Genomic DNA, 17,826 nt, shown 5'->3' with positions numbered 1-17,826 from the left:
GGGAATCGATTCGGGTCACCTATGCCAAACATTTAAAAGGGGTACCAAATTATTTTTTACACACATTGCATTAGCTTCAATGGATTAATTGCGTTAATCGTACTTGCGACAAACTTGTATTTGAAAAAAGAAATCACTCCTTGGAACATAATGAAAATTCAGCCATTCTGGCTAGTAGCAATCGTAATTCCAGCTATTGTCACTTTTGAATGTGATTGTACAGAAACTAGAATGAAGTTATATCTGCTTACATATTTTATTTACCTCCGTGCCTAAGCGGTTAGCGTACGCGCCTTTGGCGTGGGAGACCCGGGTTCGATTCCCGGCGGGAGCTCATGTGGTTCGGATTCCACGTTAATCAGTAGGTCCACGTCTTATATAGCCTCGCTGCTGAACGGGGCGTTAAACTCACAATCAACTCAACATATTTTATCTAAATAATGTATGCATAAACGTATAGCGACTCTATTTTAGCTGCTAATATTTAAACAGTAAATCTGTGGTGAAACTTACCTCATGGAATACAAAATATCACCGTCCTGCCCTATTCTTAGAAGCTTATTTGGCACCGTAATAGTGTGAACATAAGAATTTTTTCCATTGTAAAAGTATGTGTCTGGCCTCCAAATTCTTTCCAACATTTTGATATTGAGACTTAGACTTTGGATGGGCCCAAGAAAGCTTAATCTAGGATCTCTCCAATACTGACGAAAATAGCAATCCATTGAATAATCCTTTAAAAAAATAAAACGTTTAAAGATATTACAATATAACTTCATTCAATCTATCTTTCATGAGTGTAGTGATGAAAGTATTCCATGCATAAGTTAGTTGAGTTTGTAACTTATCACAATTAAATAATCCTACGACTCATTATTTTAAATGCAAATTTTTTAATTATTCTAGACAAATAGGAAGTCAGTAACTTTGAAATGAAATAATTGTGTTTCGTGCTGAAAAGCAATGTATTTTTTTCTACACATACTCCTAGCTAGATACAATTTTATTCTACGTTTTATCAACATTTTTATATCTTCCTACAACAAAATTTGTCAAATGCTGCAAAATCGGTATTTTTTCCAACTATGGTCTTCTCACCAAATGCAAATCTTCGGTAGACAGATTTTCAAATATATATATATATATATATATATATATATATATATAATCCAGAAGGTATAACGTCGTTGGCTTCCCGCGCTTGGACCTGTTTGCCGCTAGGGATGTGGTAAGAGGGTAGCCAATTACCACCAACCGTCTACTTCGCTCAGTGAACCAAGCTGGCCACTCCCTATAAACGTCACTCAACTTTTCTCGGAAAGCCAACGTTATACCTTCCGTACTATACAGACGAAAAATTTGAAGTTCGGCAGTTTTGACCATGGCAATTGCAAAGGTACTGGCCTGAGCATTGTCCAGGCAAAGAAGAAATTTTCTTCGTTAAATGCGATTAGGTTTACATCAGATCTTTCTGAAAATGATCTAATACAGAGGCATGATATTGATCTGTAGTTCTTTTACCTTACTTCATGTAGTCGATGAAAACGATCCACAGGAATACAAAATGAATAATTGTCATGATTTCACCAGCTTAATGAACAGATCTCTGTTAAAATCCATTTTTTCTACTGGTCTTTGTTATCTGGTTAAAACTAATGTAGTAACTTTGTACGTTTTACAAACAATGGGAAAAGTGTACAATGACATGTTGGTCAAAAGGGAATTTGCTGTTGTGATGCATAAAGACTTTTCTTCTTATCACAGTGGACACGTTGATTAGTATTTTCAAAGTAGGAAACGTTGATTTAAGTTAACCCTGGTCACGTTCACCCGTTACCTGTACCACCGAAAAAAACATAGTTGTTGTTGAGTGCGTTGTTACCGTTGATCGAATAATTTCAGTTTGGCAGCAGTATTGGACGTTCCAAAGACTATAAATGTCAACATTCTTTCATGAACTTTTGATATGTAAAAGACAAAGGTTTGTACTCATTGAACCTTGGAAACTTTAATTCCAAGTCAGCACGCTGACCAAGTAGAATGTCTTCAGAAGTTCTTACAGTTTTCAAAGCGTTGCGATGAATTTTCTCAATTCAATAGTAATGGCTAATTGAATCGTGAATTTATCACTATGACTCATTGTCAAAGGTGGAGAACAATACTTGGAAGAAATCGGGAGAGAAGACACCAACATGCCCCCAATACCAGAAGCCGCAGGTAAGATGATGGTATCCTATTTCTGGGAGAGGGATTGGTTGATCATGAACGACTATCTGCCCAAAAGACAAACCATGAATAGTGCTTATTATTCCGAACGAATAGGCTGGTTGTACCAATCTAGAAAGAAGAAACAGCGAGGCAAACTCACAGGAAGTATTTAACTGCTTTACAACAAAGTATTTGGAAACACTAGCAAAGTTGTTTGTTTTGTCAACCATGATTCGAATTGATCAATTGCCAGGCTTATTCGTGAAATTTACCTCCCCGAAAGACGTAAAATTCGCTTATCAGCATTTATTTAAGATGGTCAACTTGAAATATAAAACGATACTTGTGACCGAAGTGCAATCTCACAAAAAGGTATGGAATTTGCAATCGCTCCTCGTATGTTTATTGTTTAATCATGTACATTTTACCATTTTTGTGCACGATTGTGCTCAATAGCGTATTTATATAGTTAGTTAATAAAGTCTGAAGTAATCATAGAAAATATCACTATTTTAAAATAACCATTAATATATATTTGTTTTAATTTATAGAAAATTGAAAAGTACACATCAATGAAACAGTTAAAGATAAAATTTTTATTAAAGGCAATTCATTTTTGAACTGCCTGTACTGTATTGATATTTTAAAAGAAACTATCTAATACATCAATCTTACCATGTCTAGCTCAGAAATCGGCCCCATACTTCTTATTAGCATATTGGTTTTCACCACAGTTGGAAAAGCTATTAAAATAAATAAGATAAATAAATTATTAAGGTCAAATATTTTCTGTAAGTTAACGTATTAAAATTGTTTCATTCAAAAGAGAATGATAATCAAATATAATATTTTATTTTCAACATCATGTACTAATGGGCGAGATAAATTGAAACACTCTTAACGTTTCCTTATTCTATTAAATGTTACTGAATAGAACAGAAATAATACAAATACCTAAAATATTGGAAAAGTGAACTGAGTTTTTTTCTAGAAATATTGTCTAGCATTGCTTTAAACTTTTAACTGACCCGTTTTCTGGAAATGTGTACTTTCAGGTGGCAGGGTAGTACTACGTCGTAACCACAAGAACCGTAGAACTATGAATCAAAGAAGTATGTTTCACACAAACAAAAATAGCAAAAATAGGTTAGAAAGACGTTCCCGCCTCACCAAGACGTTTGCTGCTGTTTTGAAATGCAGTTTCTGTTTCTTTTATTGCAGCAGCAGCAATGTTCTTCCTAAGAGCAATAATGTGCCATTATGGGCATTCAGAGCCATCTATTGATTTGTTTCCGATTTAAATGTAAGAAGTTTTCAAGAAAGACCTTCGTCATTGCCACTGAACATTAGTGACATTTTAGTCAAGACGTAGTACTACGTCGATGCTATTTCCACTGTACACATACCTTGACGTAATACTACGTCATAAACAGATAAAGGGTTAAAAGTGCTTCACGTCATAAGTAAATAAATAAGTAAATAAGAACCAATAGTTTCTGAAAAATCATTATGAAAAATCATTTTGAAATATCGATAAATTTATGTTTCACAATTATATTAGATCAGGAAAAGATATATGTTTGGTTGGCATGCTTTCCTTAGACTATGTGCTCATAAAAGTTTCATGTCAAACTTTCCTGAAACATCCAAATATGTAAAAGAAGAATGTAAATACTAAATACGGTAAATGGAATTGCTGTTTAAAAAAGAATTGAAAATGTAATGTCGCCCATTCAAATTGTGACCTAGAAAAATGAAGAGATAACGACGTCCGATAAAAGATTTTGGAAGTTGCATGTTACATCCAATTATGCATCAAAAATAGTTCCATTTAGATACTGCAGAAGTGTGATCTTAACAGGCTAGTACATCTCAGTGGCTGAACATCAGCCTGTCAATATCGCGTAGCTCATATTGTACTCAAGGCAGAAACAGAACCCAATGGCACTTAATACAATATTGATCAGTATGATACTGGTAAAGTGATGCCGAACTGATCCCACCAGGCACAGCTAGACACCGTAACAGATTATAGAAAGTGGGTGTCTTCTAAGAAGAGAAAGTCGTTTCATTCAGCCAACCTTGGACGATGTTCCCAGCTATACTCCAATAGCAGAAAAATAATGTATGGATAGAAAACTGTAACTATTGACATGGTAAAACATGACCCACCAATTCTCAAGACTATAAACCGTATAGTGGTTGTGAAACCCTCCTAAATTCTTCACAGAGTGTTCGTAATGTGGCTGTACGATAACTAATAGTAACGCGTTCACATTAGTCTTTCCTTCATCCTCCAGATTGACTCTACATCCGCAACACTATAGCTAGTTTCTGCCTAACACAGACACTCGAAAAGATAATCAATAATCTTAACGTACCAGACTTAATAAATCAATTATTATTAGAAGACTATTTAATTTGACTTCTATTATTATTATTATTATTATTATTATTATTATTATTGTTATTATTATTATATTTTTGCACGTTTCTTTGTCTTGCTAATCAAATTTTTGTTCAAAGTGCTCCCCTCAAAACGTTGCGCCCCTAGACTCGGGCCTTGTAGGCAATCCAACTCTGCCTAGTCCTTCTATTATGTTTTGTTCTTTGGATATCATTTATGTTAATCATTAGATTTTCAGCCACCCATAATGTCAAATGAATCATTTCTAGATCTACGTTTATTATTATTATTATTATTATTATTATTATTATTATTATTATTATTATTATTATTATTATTATTATTATTATTATTATTATTATTATTATTATCACGTAGCGGGACTTATAATATTGTACTCTTGAACAAATGCCAAATTTTTATACTCTTTTTTTGTTTTTGCAATAGATATGTGGATAAATTATGGCATCGCGTCCGAGTTCGTTAATGGAGCCGATTGATCAACCGGACGTGGTAAAAATCAACCATTTCTGATTTTAACGTTTTCATTATGGAGCGAAACCTGTAATGTATAGCGTGAAAGGGTTTTCTCAAATCGATTAAGCGTTACAAGAATAACTTCCATGTTCATACTTAATACTGTACTAAAGCCGGAAGTGGTAGAAATATAGTACAACTTCCGGTTTCTATATTAATCTACATAGATGAAAATCGATAAGAGAGAGACTTTGATTTCCTTGGAATCGACTTACTTTCTAAGAATAATTCGCATCTTCTCTCTTAACACTTTATTCAAACCAGTAGTGGCAGAAATGAACCATTTCCGGTTCCAGTGTTGATAGCCATAGGGTAAAAACGGTAATAGATAGCGAAAAGTGTTTTTGTAATCGATTTCGCATTCCAAAAATGTGTACTATCTCCTCTTTTAACCCTCTATTCAAATTAGAAGTAGCATTAATAAACTACTTCAGGTTTAAACGTTGATCACTATAAGGTAGAAACGGTAATAGATAGGAAGAAGCGGTTTTCTGCAATGAATTGTGTTACAAGAATAATATTAAATCTCGACTCTAATCTCTTTTCTAAAACAATACGTGGTATACATGTACTACAATTTTTGGCTTCCATATTAATTTCAAAAAAATATTGGCGTGCTCCTCTTTATTGTCTTTACCATAATTATTTTTTTATTATTAATAAATGGATGGTGAAATTTCGATCGATGAATTTCTATATGAGTGTTTCTGCGTGTTCCACATATTTCTATGCATCCTGCAAAAACCATACATAATTTGGGCAATAAAAAAAGGGGGAAGGAAGAAAACAGAAAAGAATAAAAAGCCTCGTTATCCGCTGCCGGTTCCCTGGTTCGTATTTCTTTTCACAAGCAGTGACACAACTAAGTCACGTCACTCGGTGGCTGCGTGCGAAGACGCGGTAAATGATCATGGATGCTGAAAGCCCAGCGTCTCCTAAGTGAAGAGCAGGTATCGAAAGCAGGTGGGGTGTAGGTTACGCACTGCCCTACTCAAGGTTCTTGTGTGTGGGTGTACAAAGCGATTAGCTTAAACAAATCTTCAGAAGGAATAGTGCTTGATTGGGTGCGGGTTCCGCGACGCCCAATCTGGTGAATCCTTGGAAGGGAGCGAGACTACAGCACGCTAATCCACGTCCACATCGGTTTCTCCGGGCAACAATTGTAAGGCCACAACTAGCAGAGCGATTAGCGTCCCAGTTGGGATATTTTACGTAGATAGGTGCGGGAATCTATCCACAAGAGGGAGAGAAGGGAAGATTAAGCATGGCACCCTCAAAGGGAAAACCGGAAGGTAAGAGAAGGAGGGCCCGAACCACAGGCAAGGAATCCCCAAAACCTAATCAGAAGGCTAACCAGGCTGCTAACGAAAGTGACAGCACCAGTGCTCCAGGCAAAGAAAACCTGGAGAGCAAGCCCATGGCTACAAGGCAGCCAGCGAGCAGCCAACCTGAACCTCCCCTCAGCGACAGCAATGTCAGCGAGAGTGGTTCGGAGGTAAGCACTTTCTCGTCGGGTTTTGAACCAGAGGAAGTGGAAAGGGTGCCAAATACCCACCGTCTGCTAATGGAGAGTGCGGTATTACTTGATTCCACGCTCAAAGTAGGAGAGCGGGAAACTGAAAAGGCCATGCGCCTCCTAAAGGACAGGCTGACACAATGGGCCATTGAACGGGGCAAGCTCCTGAGGAAGTTTAAGCAACTGCAAAATATGAACCAGGAGCTGACGCTCAAATTGGTTACCCAACCAAAGGAGAGCCAATCGCTAGGGCTCTTCCTGTGTCAATCGCCACAACCTGTGTCAATCGCTAGGGCTGTCCCGACCGTGCAGAGACAGACCGCGAGTGCAAAACCAGTGGCGCAGCCTCGACACAAGGTCCTCATTAAGCCAAAAGCTGATGAAATTCCCAAGGACATAAGGAAGACCTTGGCACAGGTTCTTATTCCTGCAAGGACGCAATTAAGATCAGAGCGGTGATGAACGCAGGAAACAGCGTGGTGATAGAGACTGAATCGGCGTCAGACCTGAGGAAAATCCAAGAAAATTTGGAACTCTTGGCAAAGGTTAGGGTTGAGCTTCCGCGCAAACGGGATCCACTGGTCATCATTTACGATGTATCGGAGGCCAAAAGTTCTGAGGAACTCATTGAAGAGGTGCACAGTCAAAACTTCGGTGATGACTTGCCCTGCCCCTCTCTGAGTTTAAAAAGAACTTCAGGCCGAGGTTCAAAGCTGGACCGAACAGAAAGCCAACAGTCTAATACGTGGTCGAGGTCTCGGCCAAAATAAGCAACCACCTACTGGTCCGAAAACGTATATTTATGGGCTTCCAGTCCATGGCAGTCAAGGACTTCCTTGTCGTGCCTCAGTGTTACAAGTGTCGGGACCCAGGTCACGTCACGAAACACTGCAGGTCGGAGCAGGTATGCTCCCATTGTGGTGTTAAGGACCACAAGAAAGAAGCATATTCCCGCAAGGACCGCGAAGCTAATTGCATTCCTTGTAAGAAGCGTAAGCGAACTTGCTCCGAAAACGACAAGACTACGTCACGTACAAAACCCTGTTGCAAAGAATAGTAGACCACACCGACTATGGGCTGTAATTTGGCTAACACGTCAACACAACTGGTAAATCGAGTGGTCGTAATACCTATAAGGTTTTACAATAGAACGCAATGCGATCCAGATCAGTTATGTATGATGTCAATAAACTTGCGGAAGACATCGTCGCTCGGCAAGAACCCTACACAGAGTATGGGTAATTATCGGCATTGCCTCTCATGTCACAGGTAGCGATAAAAGGACAGCAGCCAAAAGCTGCACTCGTACTGCTGAACCGGAATCTTCGGATGACGGTAGTCTCACAATTGTCGGATGAGAACACTATCTGCGCAGAAGTGCAGAGCCCGCAAGGGACGATAATTCTAGTGTGCTTGTACTTCCAGTTCAGCCATCCCATCGAGTCGTTCCTAGATAGGGTGCGGGAGATACTTGCTTTATTTCCTGAAAGGCAGATAGTCATCATGTCTGATGCCAATGCCAAGTCCCCATTCTGGTACTCTCGAGTACTGGAAGACAGGGGAGAGTTGGTAGAAGAGCTCATTCACGAGTTCCGGCTGACTGTGGCATACCGGCCCAGTCATGTTCCCACCTACTCTAATAGATTGGGTGCGACTGGGAATATTGACGTTACTCTAGTCAATGAACCAGCCACCGGCGACCACAATGTGGTTACTTTCGCACTGACAATTGACAAGAATGGAGTCCAAGGGGCAGAAGTTCTAGGAGAGCAAAATACAACTCTGCTGCTTAGGGACGTAGTGGATCTGACTCACGTCATGACACAAACGGTAGACAAGTAAGCTCGCAGACTACAAGACGCCATTGTGAATGCTATCGAACGCAGCCAGCAGCCGCCTCACCCGCTGGGTGTAGCATCTATGTCCTACTGGACGTGACGCCTTTCAAGGCTACAAGCGAACAGCAAAGGGAAAGGAGACTGTACCTGTCTACACCAATCCCGGACGTCCCATGGGACCGACTACCAAGGTAGAGGGCAGCGAAGAGAACTTTTGAAAAGGCTCTCAACGTCGCTAGGGCTGCCTCATGGGAGAGTTACATCCAGACCAGTTCCCTGGGGTGTGCTTACAAAATTGTCAGCAAAAATATTAGAGCGCCGGAGGTCATGAAAACCCTCCAAAAGTGTGCTAACGCGCTCACGGAGGGAGAGCAAGAGACAGCGGAGCTCCTGCTCAAGGTCCTCGTTCCGGATGACAATCCGAAGGAGGATGATGCAGACCAAGGACGAATGCGTGATGAAATCAACGACTATGATGCAGAAGAGGACATCCCTGTGTTCTCGGAAGCGGAAGTAAGGGAGGCGACCTCAGGACTGCGGTCCGGATGGGATAGGACCCAAAGTCGTTAATCAATGTTCTAACGAACTTGCTGAAACGCTGACAGCTCTGTACAATACGTGTTTGGAACAGAGAAGAGTGCCTGTTATCTGGAAGGAAGCAGAAATGGTCGTCTTCAGCAAAGGCGAGGATAAGGATCCCCAAGATCTGAAATCGTACAGACCAATTTCCCTACTGAATGTGTTGGGCAAGGTTCAGGAAAAGTTTCTTATCCGCAGGTTGACTCTGCACTGCCAGAGAATTGGGATGGTTGGCAACCAGTACGGCTTCCGTCCGCGGAAGTCAACTGAAGATGCTGTCAACCATGCGCTCAGGTTGATTAAGGGAGCTCCAACCAAATATGTCGTTGGCATATTCGTTGATATTTCTGGGGCTTTCGATAGTCTCTGGTGGCCAACCCTTTTCGGAACTTGTACGAGATGCCTTAGGAACTTGTACGAGAAGTTCCTTGATTACTGCAGGAACAGGAACACTTGGTTCCAGATCGGAGGTGTTCGCATTTCCAAAACCTGCACCAAAGTCTGTCCCCTGGGATCTGTGTGTGGACCAATATTCTGGGATATAGCGACTAAATTACTCCTAACGGAGTTATTGGGAATGCCGGAGACAATTGATCTTGTAGCATTCGCTGACGACTTGCTCGTACTCACGGGGGGAGACTCTCGCAGAGAAATAGAGGCAAAGAGGAATGCTATTTTGGCGCGCCTCGATGCCTGGTGCAGCAAGAATAAGATGACTGTTTCAGTCAACAAAACGGTTTATATCTTGTTCAAGGAAAGGCTCCTTCGGGACCCAATCCTTAAATTCGGCAGGCAGACCATAAAGAGGGTCAGACATACTAAATACCTCGGAGTGATTCTGGATGAATCACTCAATATGCACAAGTATATCGAGTATTCCTGCAACCGAGTAAGTAGTATAGCACAGAGAATCCTCTCTCTAGGAGGAAGGAAGATCCAACTCCAACCTGGCGACGTCAAAGTGTACAATGACAGCTTGTGGATCTCGGTGTTGGCATATTGTGCTAGCACGTGGGCACAAAGAGTTGTCGTACGCGATGACAATATCCGAAAGGTGAGCAGAGTGCAACGCTCTATCCTCATGCGGTTGAGTAGAGCGTACAAGACAATCCCTGGAAACGCACTATGTGCAATTCTGGGAATAGTCCCTGTGCATCTGAGGATTCTTGAACGAGCTGCTAACTACTGGATTAGGAAAAGACTTCCTGAGAAGATAGTGGATCTACTCGGCCGTCTGTGCCTAACAAAAGCAGAGACAAAAGCCCGAGTATTGAGCAGGTAGCAGGAGGAATGGGATGAATCTGAAAATGGAAGGAGCACCCATGACGTGCTCCCGGACGTGGCTGAAAGGCTCCAAATGGGATACCTACCACCAGGGATAGGTCTTGTACACTTCGTAACAGGACACGGTCCGTACAATGCTAAGCTCCATTTACTGGGCTTGGCCACAGTGTGATTATGGGAATGCCGTAGACACCCCAGAACATACTGTCTTCGAGTGCGCGCTTGTTCAGCATGTCCATCCTACTCAGCGAGCAAGGTTGCTGTATATACCTCTGAGGGACGTTCTGCGAACTGAAGCACCATGCGGCGATCTGGGAACGCTTACCACCGCAGTATCTTCCTTCTACAAGGAAAGATACTGTGAGCGTCTCAGACAGAGGCGTGGAGTTCTCCCACAGGAACCTACCGGAATTGACGAACATTTGCAGTAGGAGTAAAACCTTGTAAATAGTGTAAATATCGTATACGAACGAACTCCAACTCGGACGGATCCGGATGGCCAGCTCCTATGCACAGGCAGACAATTGACAAGGAATGCATTCCGCTGAGGAAAGACTCCCCGAGTCTTCTTCCTCCCCCAACCCTACCAGGGGACGAGAGATTCCTGTGGGTCTCCCGCTGACTCCCAAATGGGAAACTAACGCGCCGCGTTGGGTCTGGCAGCGTACGTGGTACCTCAACACGGTAAAAAGTGAGGTAGTCTTCCGACGGCCCTACAGGGGGAGAGAAGTGGCCACGGCCCTTCTCCCAAATGACGACTTACACGTGCTTTTGGGTCTGGGAAGAGATACTGAGTATCTCAGAGTGTACGTGGTACCTCAACACGTTAAAGAGAGGTAGTGATCCTACCGGGAGGGGAAAGTCGGATTCCTGCCTGCTAGGAGGACGAAACGGAAGCGGGAGAGGTTCAATCCCAGACACCTGGGTAACGGCTCTAATTCCGCGGAAGGGAGGAAACCCTGTAGGACGTGGGCCGGCTCCAAACTCAAATGGTGACTTAACACGTACCATTGGACCCGGGATGAGCTGCGAAGCACCTCGACGTGTGAGTGGTACCTCTATACACGGCGGTTGCCAGTTGAACGATGAGGTAGGCAGGGCCGAGACGCAGCCCCCTCGGGTATTGCCTGGGGTTCCCTGATTGGGTTGGACTCTGCCGGGCTGTGGCCATACCGTGGGATTCGGTAGCATATGGGAACTAATTTCCAACCCATCTTTATAGAATCAACAAAAAAGAACATGATAGCTGTGAATGTGGAGAACAAGGGACACCTGAACAGTGTTCTGTGGTGCCCGTTCCTGGAGGAGTACTTGCGAATTCGTGACCAAATTAGACAGAAAGATAATAAAGCTATCTTGGAAGATGAAGAGGATTATAGAATTCTGGCACATGTAGCAGAGGAATACTCAGAACTATGCAGAAAAGCATTTAACAGAGAAAACACAAACTAAATGGACATAAAATATGGAAAATAGAATGAATGAGGATTCCTCCCTCCTGGACCGAAGGAAACTTCTGGAAGCGCTGGATCTCCGCGCCCCCAGGAATGAGGTTGAGTGATGGTGTGTGAGTGCCTAGAGCATTCTCGGTCTTTGACTGGAAGGAACTCCGGATGCTCTGGGAGCGTGTGTGTGATGTGATGGTGATGGAATGAGTGTTAAATCTAAAGCCGTGTGAATAAATATACACTAATATGTAATAGAAACAATCATATAAAATCCCAAATTGCGACATGAAGACTCGGAAATAGAGCATCATCTCGAAGCCGCTTCGCGATTCGGTTACGATAGCGTGCGACTTTCGGTCCGTGTGTACGCGGCGGCGGGACACAACTGACCAGGGCTCGCACTAAGTGCTCCGAGTGGGTCCTGGGCCTCATGTCGGTACTCACGGTCCGTTTCTGATGTGTAGGACGACCGAGATCAATGAATAATACAGCTACATTAACAAATACAGCCATAATCATAATTAAAAAAAAATCAGTGAACGAACTTCATCGATATGACACTTAAGTGCATTATAGAAAAGTAGTGTGTTAGTGAAGTGATGTGTATATAGTGATTATTAACCACACAGGGGAAATCGTGACACAGGAGAGGAACACACATACAGGTGAAAATCATTAGGTGAGAAACCAAGATTAGGAAGAGAATAAGCAGTAAGCAGACACCGAAATAAACATAATAGGATAACAGGAAATTTTTCGTGTTATTTAATAAACTCCTGAAATCAATAAGACGAAAATAGAAAATGTAGGTTTTGGAAATATTAAACAATTGTCAACTTACTATGACAATTAGGTAGCAGCTAGATAGCAATCAAATTTTGTTAAATAATACGATAATAAAATTAGGTAGGAATTAGGTAGTAATTTAATTCTTGTTTAGTTAGTTAATATTGATTAGATAGCTCAAGTCCTTTTGTTTTTCTTTTTGTTTTGAAATTTTGTTTAGTTTGTTCTTTCTTCATTGTTGTTGGATGTTGAGTGTTGTGGTCTCGTCCTTCCCACCCTTTTCCTTGTTCCCTTTCTTCTTTCCAATTATTGCAAATAAAGGATGAGGAAAAAAGGCTAAAGAAAAATAAAATGCGATTATGATAGCCCGTGTCGGTTAAAATCTTCAGATGCCGAAACTGAAGAGGCGGATCTGAGCATTACATTTACTAATCCCAGAAACCTGGGTAACGGTGAACATGTGCGGGAGGTGAGCTTGCATTATAACGCTCGGGCACTATGCCTGCAGATTATAATAGGCCTCACTCGCTGGCAGGACTCCCTCCACCAGTAGGTTAACTGGTAGGCACTCAGGACTTCGGTCTGGCCGCGCAGTGGGCGTATCCTACTCCCTCAGCGAATGGGAGTTACACGCTATTGCGTCAAGGTTAGGGGACAAATCTTGACGGTGCACTCAATTCTAGGCACGAGCAACTACGGGAGAGGTGCGGCACATTTTCGTGGAACCCGTCCATCAAATAGACCGAACGGTCGCGGACATGCTCTCCATGCATGCAATTAAGCGTGGACTAGTAAACCACTAGCATCAACGTGTTGAGAAAGCTATTCTTAGAAAGAATATCAGGAAATTTAACAGAGCATTGTATTTTAATATTTCGTTTTACTAGTAGAACGAAATTTCATAGTTAGATAAAAGCATATTTTCTTCCATAGATTATGAGAAGCAGAGAGAAAAAGACATTGATGCACTAACACAACTGTATTAATTTTAATTACATCGAAGATAAGGGACAACTTCTAGAACCAAGGAAACTCCAAAAGTCATACAAAATTTAAATCTTTTCACAATATTGATGGGAAAAGGGAGTCTGCCTCAGTGGTAGAGATCACATCAGCACTTCCTTTCGCTACACAAGAAAAATCAATCCAATATTTTCTGGAAGGCGGATAAACACAGAATAAGAAAACTAAAATGTATGGGCTACCGCACCGTGCTTTTCGCACCAATCTCGTAAGTTATTGATAAGTTATTATACTGTAGTTATTACTTAAACATTTATTTATGAAATAGAAAGAAATGTTCAATACTTTCGGAAAACATTCCGTAGAAATCTCACTTCCAAGAATAAACTATTTTTACATTTTTTATTAGAAGTGATTTATATCATAGTATAAGTTTCTTAATAAAATATTGATTTATGAATTACAAACGAAATGGATAGGGCATTATTCGTGTAGCCAGATAAAGTGTAGTTTTATTTATTCTCACCCTCCCATTGTCGACCCTAATTTTTTTTTAAGCAGAATGAAAATTTAAGAAAAGCTGCTAAAGAATCTTAAGCAGCAAAGTCATGAGATATAAAATTTGGAGTGGATACGTTGAATGGCATAATGTGATGTTTACGATTTTTTGCTTTTATTACATTTTTCATTCTGCCCTTAGCAAAAGTTGAGTAAAATGAAAATGATGAAAACATTCCCTGTATTAAAATATTCAAAAAATTTTAAAATAATAAAATTATAAGCAAAAATGTAAGCTTGATTAAATATATCCTGACAATCGTTCTTTAGAGGGAGTTTTATAGTACGTAATAAAGGGAAATTTACAAATGTCCAGCAAAGCAGCTGGGTAAGAGACGCAAAGAAGAGAGGAAAGGGAGTAAAATGCTGAATCTATATGTTTAAACTTACTGTCTCGATTGTCTGTTAAACACTTATTATCTTCTGAACGTAAGTATAAAAAAAATAAAGAAAACTCTTTAGGCTCGAAACGACGCGCTATGGCTAGGAAGGCTCAATATATAGAATAAATGAGGAAGCTTATTCAACGGAATCCCCGTGGATAAGTGAATAGAACAAAAAATTGTATAAACTCGCAAAGTATTCCGATACCGCGTGGAATTTCATTCCCTTTTTTCTGTTTCTTTTCTTTCTTTTTGTTTTTCTTTCTTTTTTCTTTTCTTTTCTTTTCTTTTTTTTTTTTTTTTTTTTGCATTTAGTTTAGAAAGTGGAATACCTCTAAATAAATAAATAAATAAATAAATAAATAAACAGTGTTACGAAGATACATAAGATACTAAATTTACATCTTAGATTTTCCTATATAGTCGTGTTACAGTAATGAAGAGTACTTTTGGATGCTGAATCCTATGTTTAAGGATGCTGAATATAGGAAGCGAAGTGTGATGGTATTATTGATTATTTATTTAATTTAATGTCCCCAAGTTATCAATTGTCAATATCAATATAAATAAATACTACATTTTTTCGAGTAGAATACACCAATTTGTTATTAAATTGCAATTATATTATGCAGACTTTTGTAGTAGAGAAAGGCATGAAATCCCATCCTTGAAATAAGCATAAGTTTTAATATTCATATATTTGTCGTAAATGTTGTGATTATTTTATTGGTGAGTTTCTTTGAAGTTTAATACCCATTAATATTAGTAAAAAAATATATATGAGATAGAAAACTATAACGTCACTTGGCATTGCAACAATATGATTTCTTCAGGTAATCGAACTATGCTTCTCTATCATTATATCCATCTGAAAATAAATAATCATCAAATAAGAAGTGGAGATATAGATAATTTTATTCTTACGATAATTTTAATCATGTGATCATTAGGAGCTATGTTAGATTTAAGTGGTAATCCACTTGTCCGGTCCAGGTTTTCTTAAATAAATAAATACAAATGCATAACTGAAATGTGCAAGGGAGTATACATATTACAAAATTGTCAAAGTATTAGTGATCGTTTTCGATAAAGATTAATGTTTTTTACAAGAAGTAGTAATCTTTGATAGTTTTAAAATTACTAACTTAATTTTCACATATTACTTATAAGTACCTAGATAGTGACTAAAGCTTAAGTATGAAAGAGAAATATACTTTTCAGATCAAAATTTGAACTTAAAAATGTATTTTGAACAATAATTACAAATACTGGATCCAAAAATTCATTTATACACCATGATTATCATTTTGAGACTTTGAGTTTTTTTAAGGTAAATTTTAGACTTTCAGTCAAGCAACTATTGCGTCGAGACTAGTTACTGTAGGATCATCTTTCATACCTCGTTTTGTTTGGAATAAAGCAATGTTTCCAATTGTACCACTCAAATTTCACTATTATGTACCAGAAGCGGAAAAATCCCGCTTAATTTGGAAAAAGGAGATTTTTGTCAGGATAAAAATCACTTTTTCAGTAATTTGTTCCCCCAGGTACACGCTAGCACCACGTCAGAGGTACAGTTTGAAACGTTGCTTCATTACAAACAAAATGAGGTACGAACCATGATCCTACACTGGACACTCTTGCCGCAAGAGCTTATTGAATAACAATAGATAGTAATTATTACCCAAAAACAGGGAGGGAAATTTAGTAAATCAGCTCTAGTACCAAGACTTTATTCCTGGATTATAGCTTGTACCTAATTTTGTTTGCAATGAAGCAGTGTTTCCAATCGTACCATTTGCATGTTCCTATCTTGTACCTGGGGGGAGGAATTCCCGCCCAAAATGTATAAAGAAGTAGCGGGAAATTCAAAGTTTCAAAAATTCAATTTTTCGGAAATTTGTTTCCTCAGGTACATGATAGCGGTAGTAGTACCGCTGCAAATGTTTCATCATTACAAACAAAATGAGGTACGAGACATGATCCTACGACAAATAAGGATGACACTCTGCCTACTTTACTAAACACATTGACTAAAAATATGTAATAGAGGAACATTCAGAATTTTTGTAAAAAATCTCTATTTACCCTACGATCTTGGTTCGTACTTCGTTTTGTTCAGAATGATGCTAGGTTTTAAACGGTACCACTCACATGTCCCTATCAAGTACTTGAGGGGAGGAATTCCTGAGAAAGGAAAACCTATCCTGAAAATCCCCTTTTTCCACTTTGAGCGGGATATTCCCGCTTCTGGTACATATGAGAATAGAGAAATTTGAGTGGTACAGTTGGAAACATTCTTTTATTACAAACACAACGAGGTGCGGACCATGATTCTGGGATTAATAGCGATGTGTCAGGATTTATTTTATTTATTTATTTTTTTCTTAAGAAAAAGGAATCGCCCACATGACTGCAAAATGCCCATGAAACATATTCTTTGATGCTTCCCAGCTTGAATGAATGAAAAGACCCAATGTGAAGAGCTTTACTAGAGATTTATAAAGCAAATTCCGAAGGTCGACGTCATGGTACAGATCTGAACCAAAAGTCCCCAAAGGGTTAAAAATCTTGTTTGAACTAAAACTTCATATGCAAGAATATTACCTTTTCCATGAGTCGGATTATGACTGCTATCGTAATCTTTAAGCAGATTTTCCAACACCATAGATATATTTCGACTGACTACATCATTTGGTAGATGAATTTTTGATAATTCGCCGATGTTAGATGATCTGCTTTGTCTTGTATTATTTCCTTGTTGATCTTCCGATGCATTTCTTATGAATCCACCTTGCACACTAGTTGTCAGAATGGTGAATGACTTAGTAGATGAGATTAGAAGTCTGAAAATGAAAATATTGTCACAAGTTTTGTGATTACAAACAGAAAGTTTTAAACATTCAAATAAGCAATAGCTTAACAATAATATTATTTTCAAATTTAATAAATTATTCTTGATAGTTTCAGCATGTGAAATATGTCCATTCTGAATTACTCAAATGTTCTTGTTATATTTTTACTAAATATCAAGAAGATATTTACAAAAATATATGTCAATTCATAATGTAAATGATTCTTAAAAACAGTAGTTCCTTGTTAATAACTTGAACAAATTTATAAACAAAAGAAAAATATTCATTTAGAAAGTTGAAGTGAGATAACTATTGTCGATATGAATACGCCAATACATCTTCAGAATGAATAGACGTAATAAGATAGATGAACAGCAGCACAATATTTTTGAAACAAATTTGTATCATATTAAAATAATCTAGATATAGAATTTCCTTTCTATGCACTTTATCCACTGTCAGTA

The 17,826-nt window shown here is 39.1% G+C and overlaps 1 protein-coding gene across 1 annotated transcript in view; it reads right to left on the bottom strand.

The window, feature by feature from the left end:
• The window catches only part of LOC145682081 (gamma-aminobutyric acid receptor subunit alpha-6-like), a 285,876-nt gene that overhangs the window by 251,411 nt on the left and 16,639 nt on the right, over positions 1-17,826 (bottom strand). Inside the window, exons 2-4 of the mRNA XM_081753678.1 lie at positions 17,115-17,353; positions 2,884-2,951; positions 514-734 (exon numbers count right to left, since the gene is read on the bottom strand). Coding sequence (XP_081609804.1) covers positions 514-734; positions 2,884-2,951; positions 17,115-17,353 — 528 coding nt within the window. The remainder of the gene's footprint in view (positions 1-513; positions 735-2,883; positions 2,952-17,114; positions 17,354-17,826) is intronic.

The sequence above is a fragment of the Thermobia domestica genome, chromosome 3 (assembly GCF_964235325.1).
Source record: "Thermobia domestica chromosome 3, izTheDome1.hap1.1, whole genome shotgun sequence".
Classification (NCBI taxonomy): domain Eukaryota; kingdom Metazoa; phylum Arthropoda; class Insecta; order Zygentoma; family Lepismatidae; genus Thermobia; species Thermobia domestica.
The sequence above is the reverse complement of the archived record's forward strand: the minus strand, read 5'-3'. Positions and strand labels throughout refer to the sequence as shown.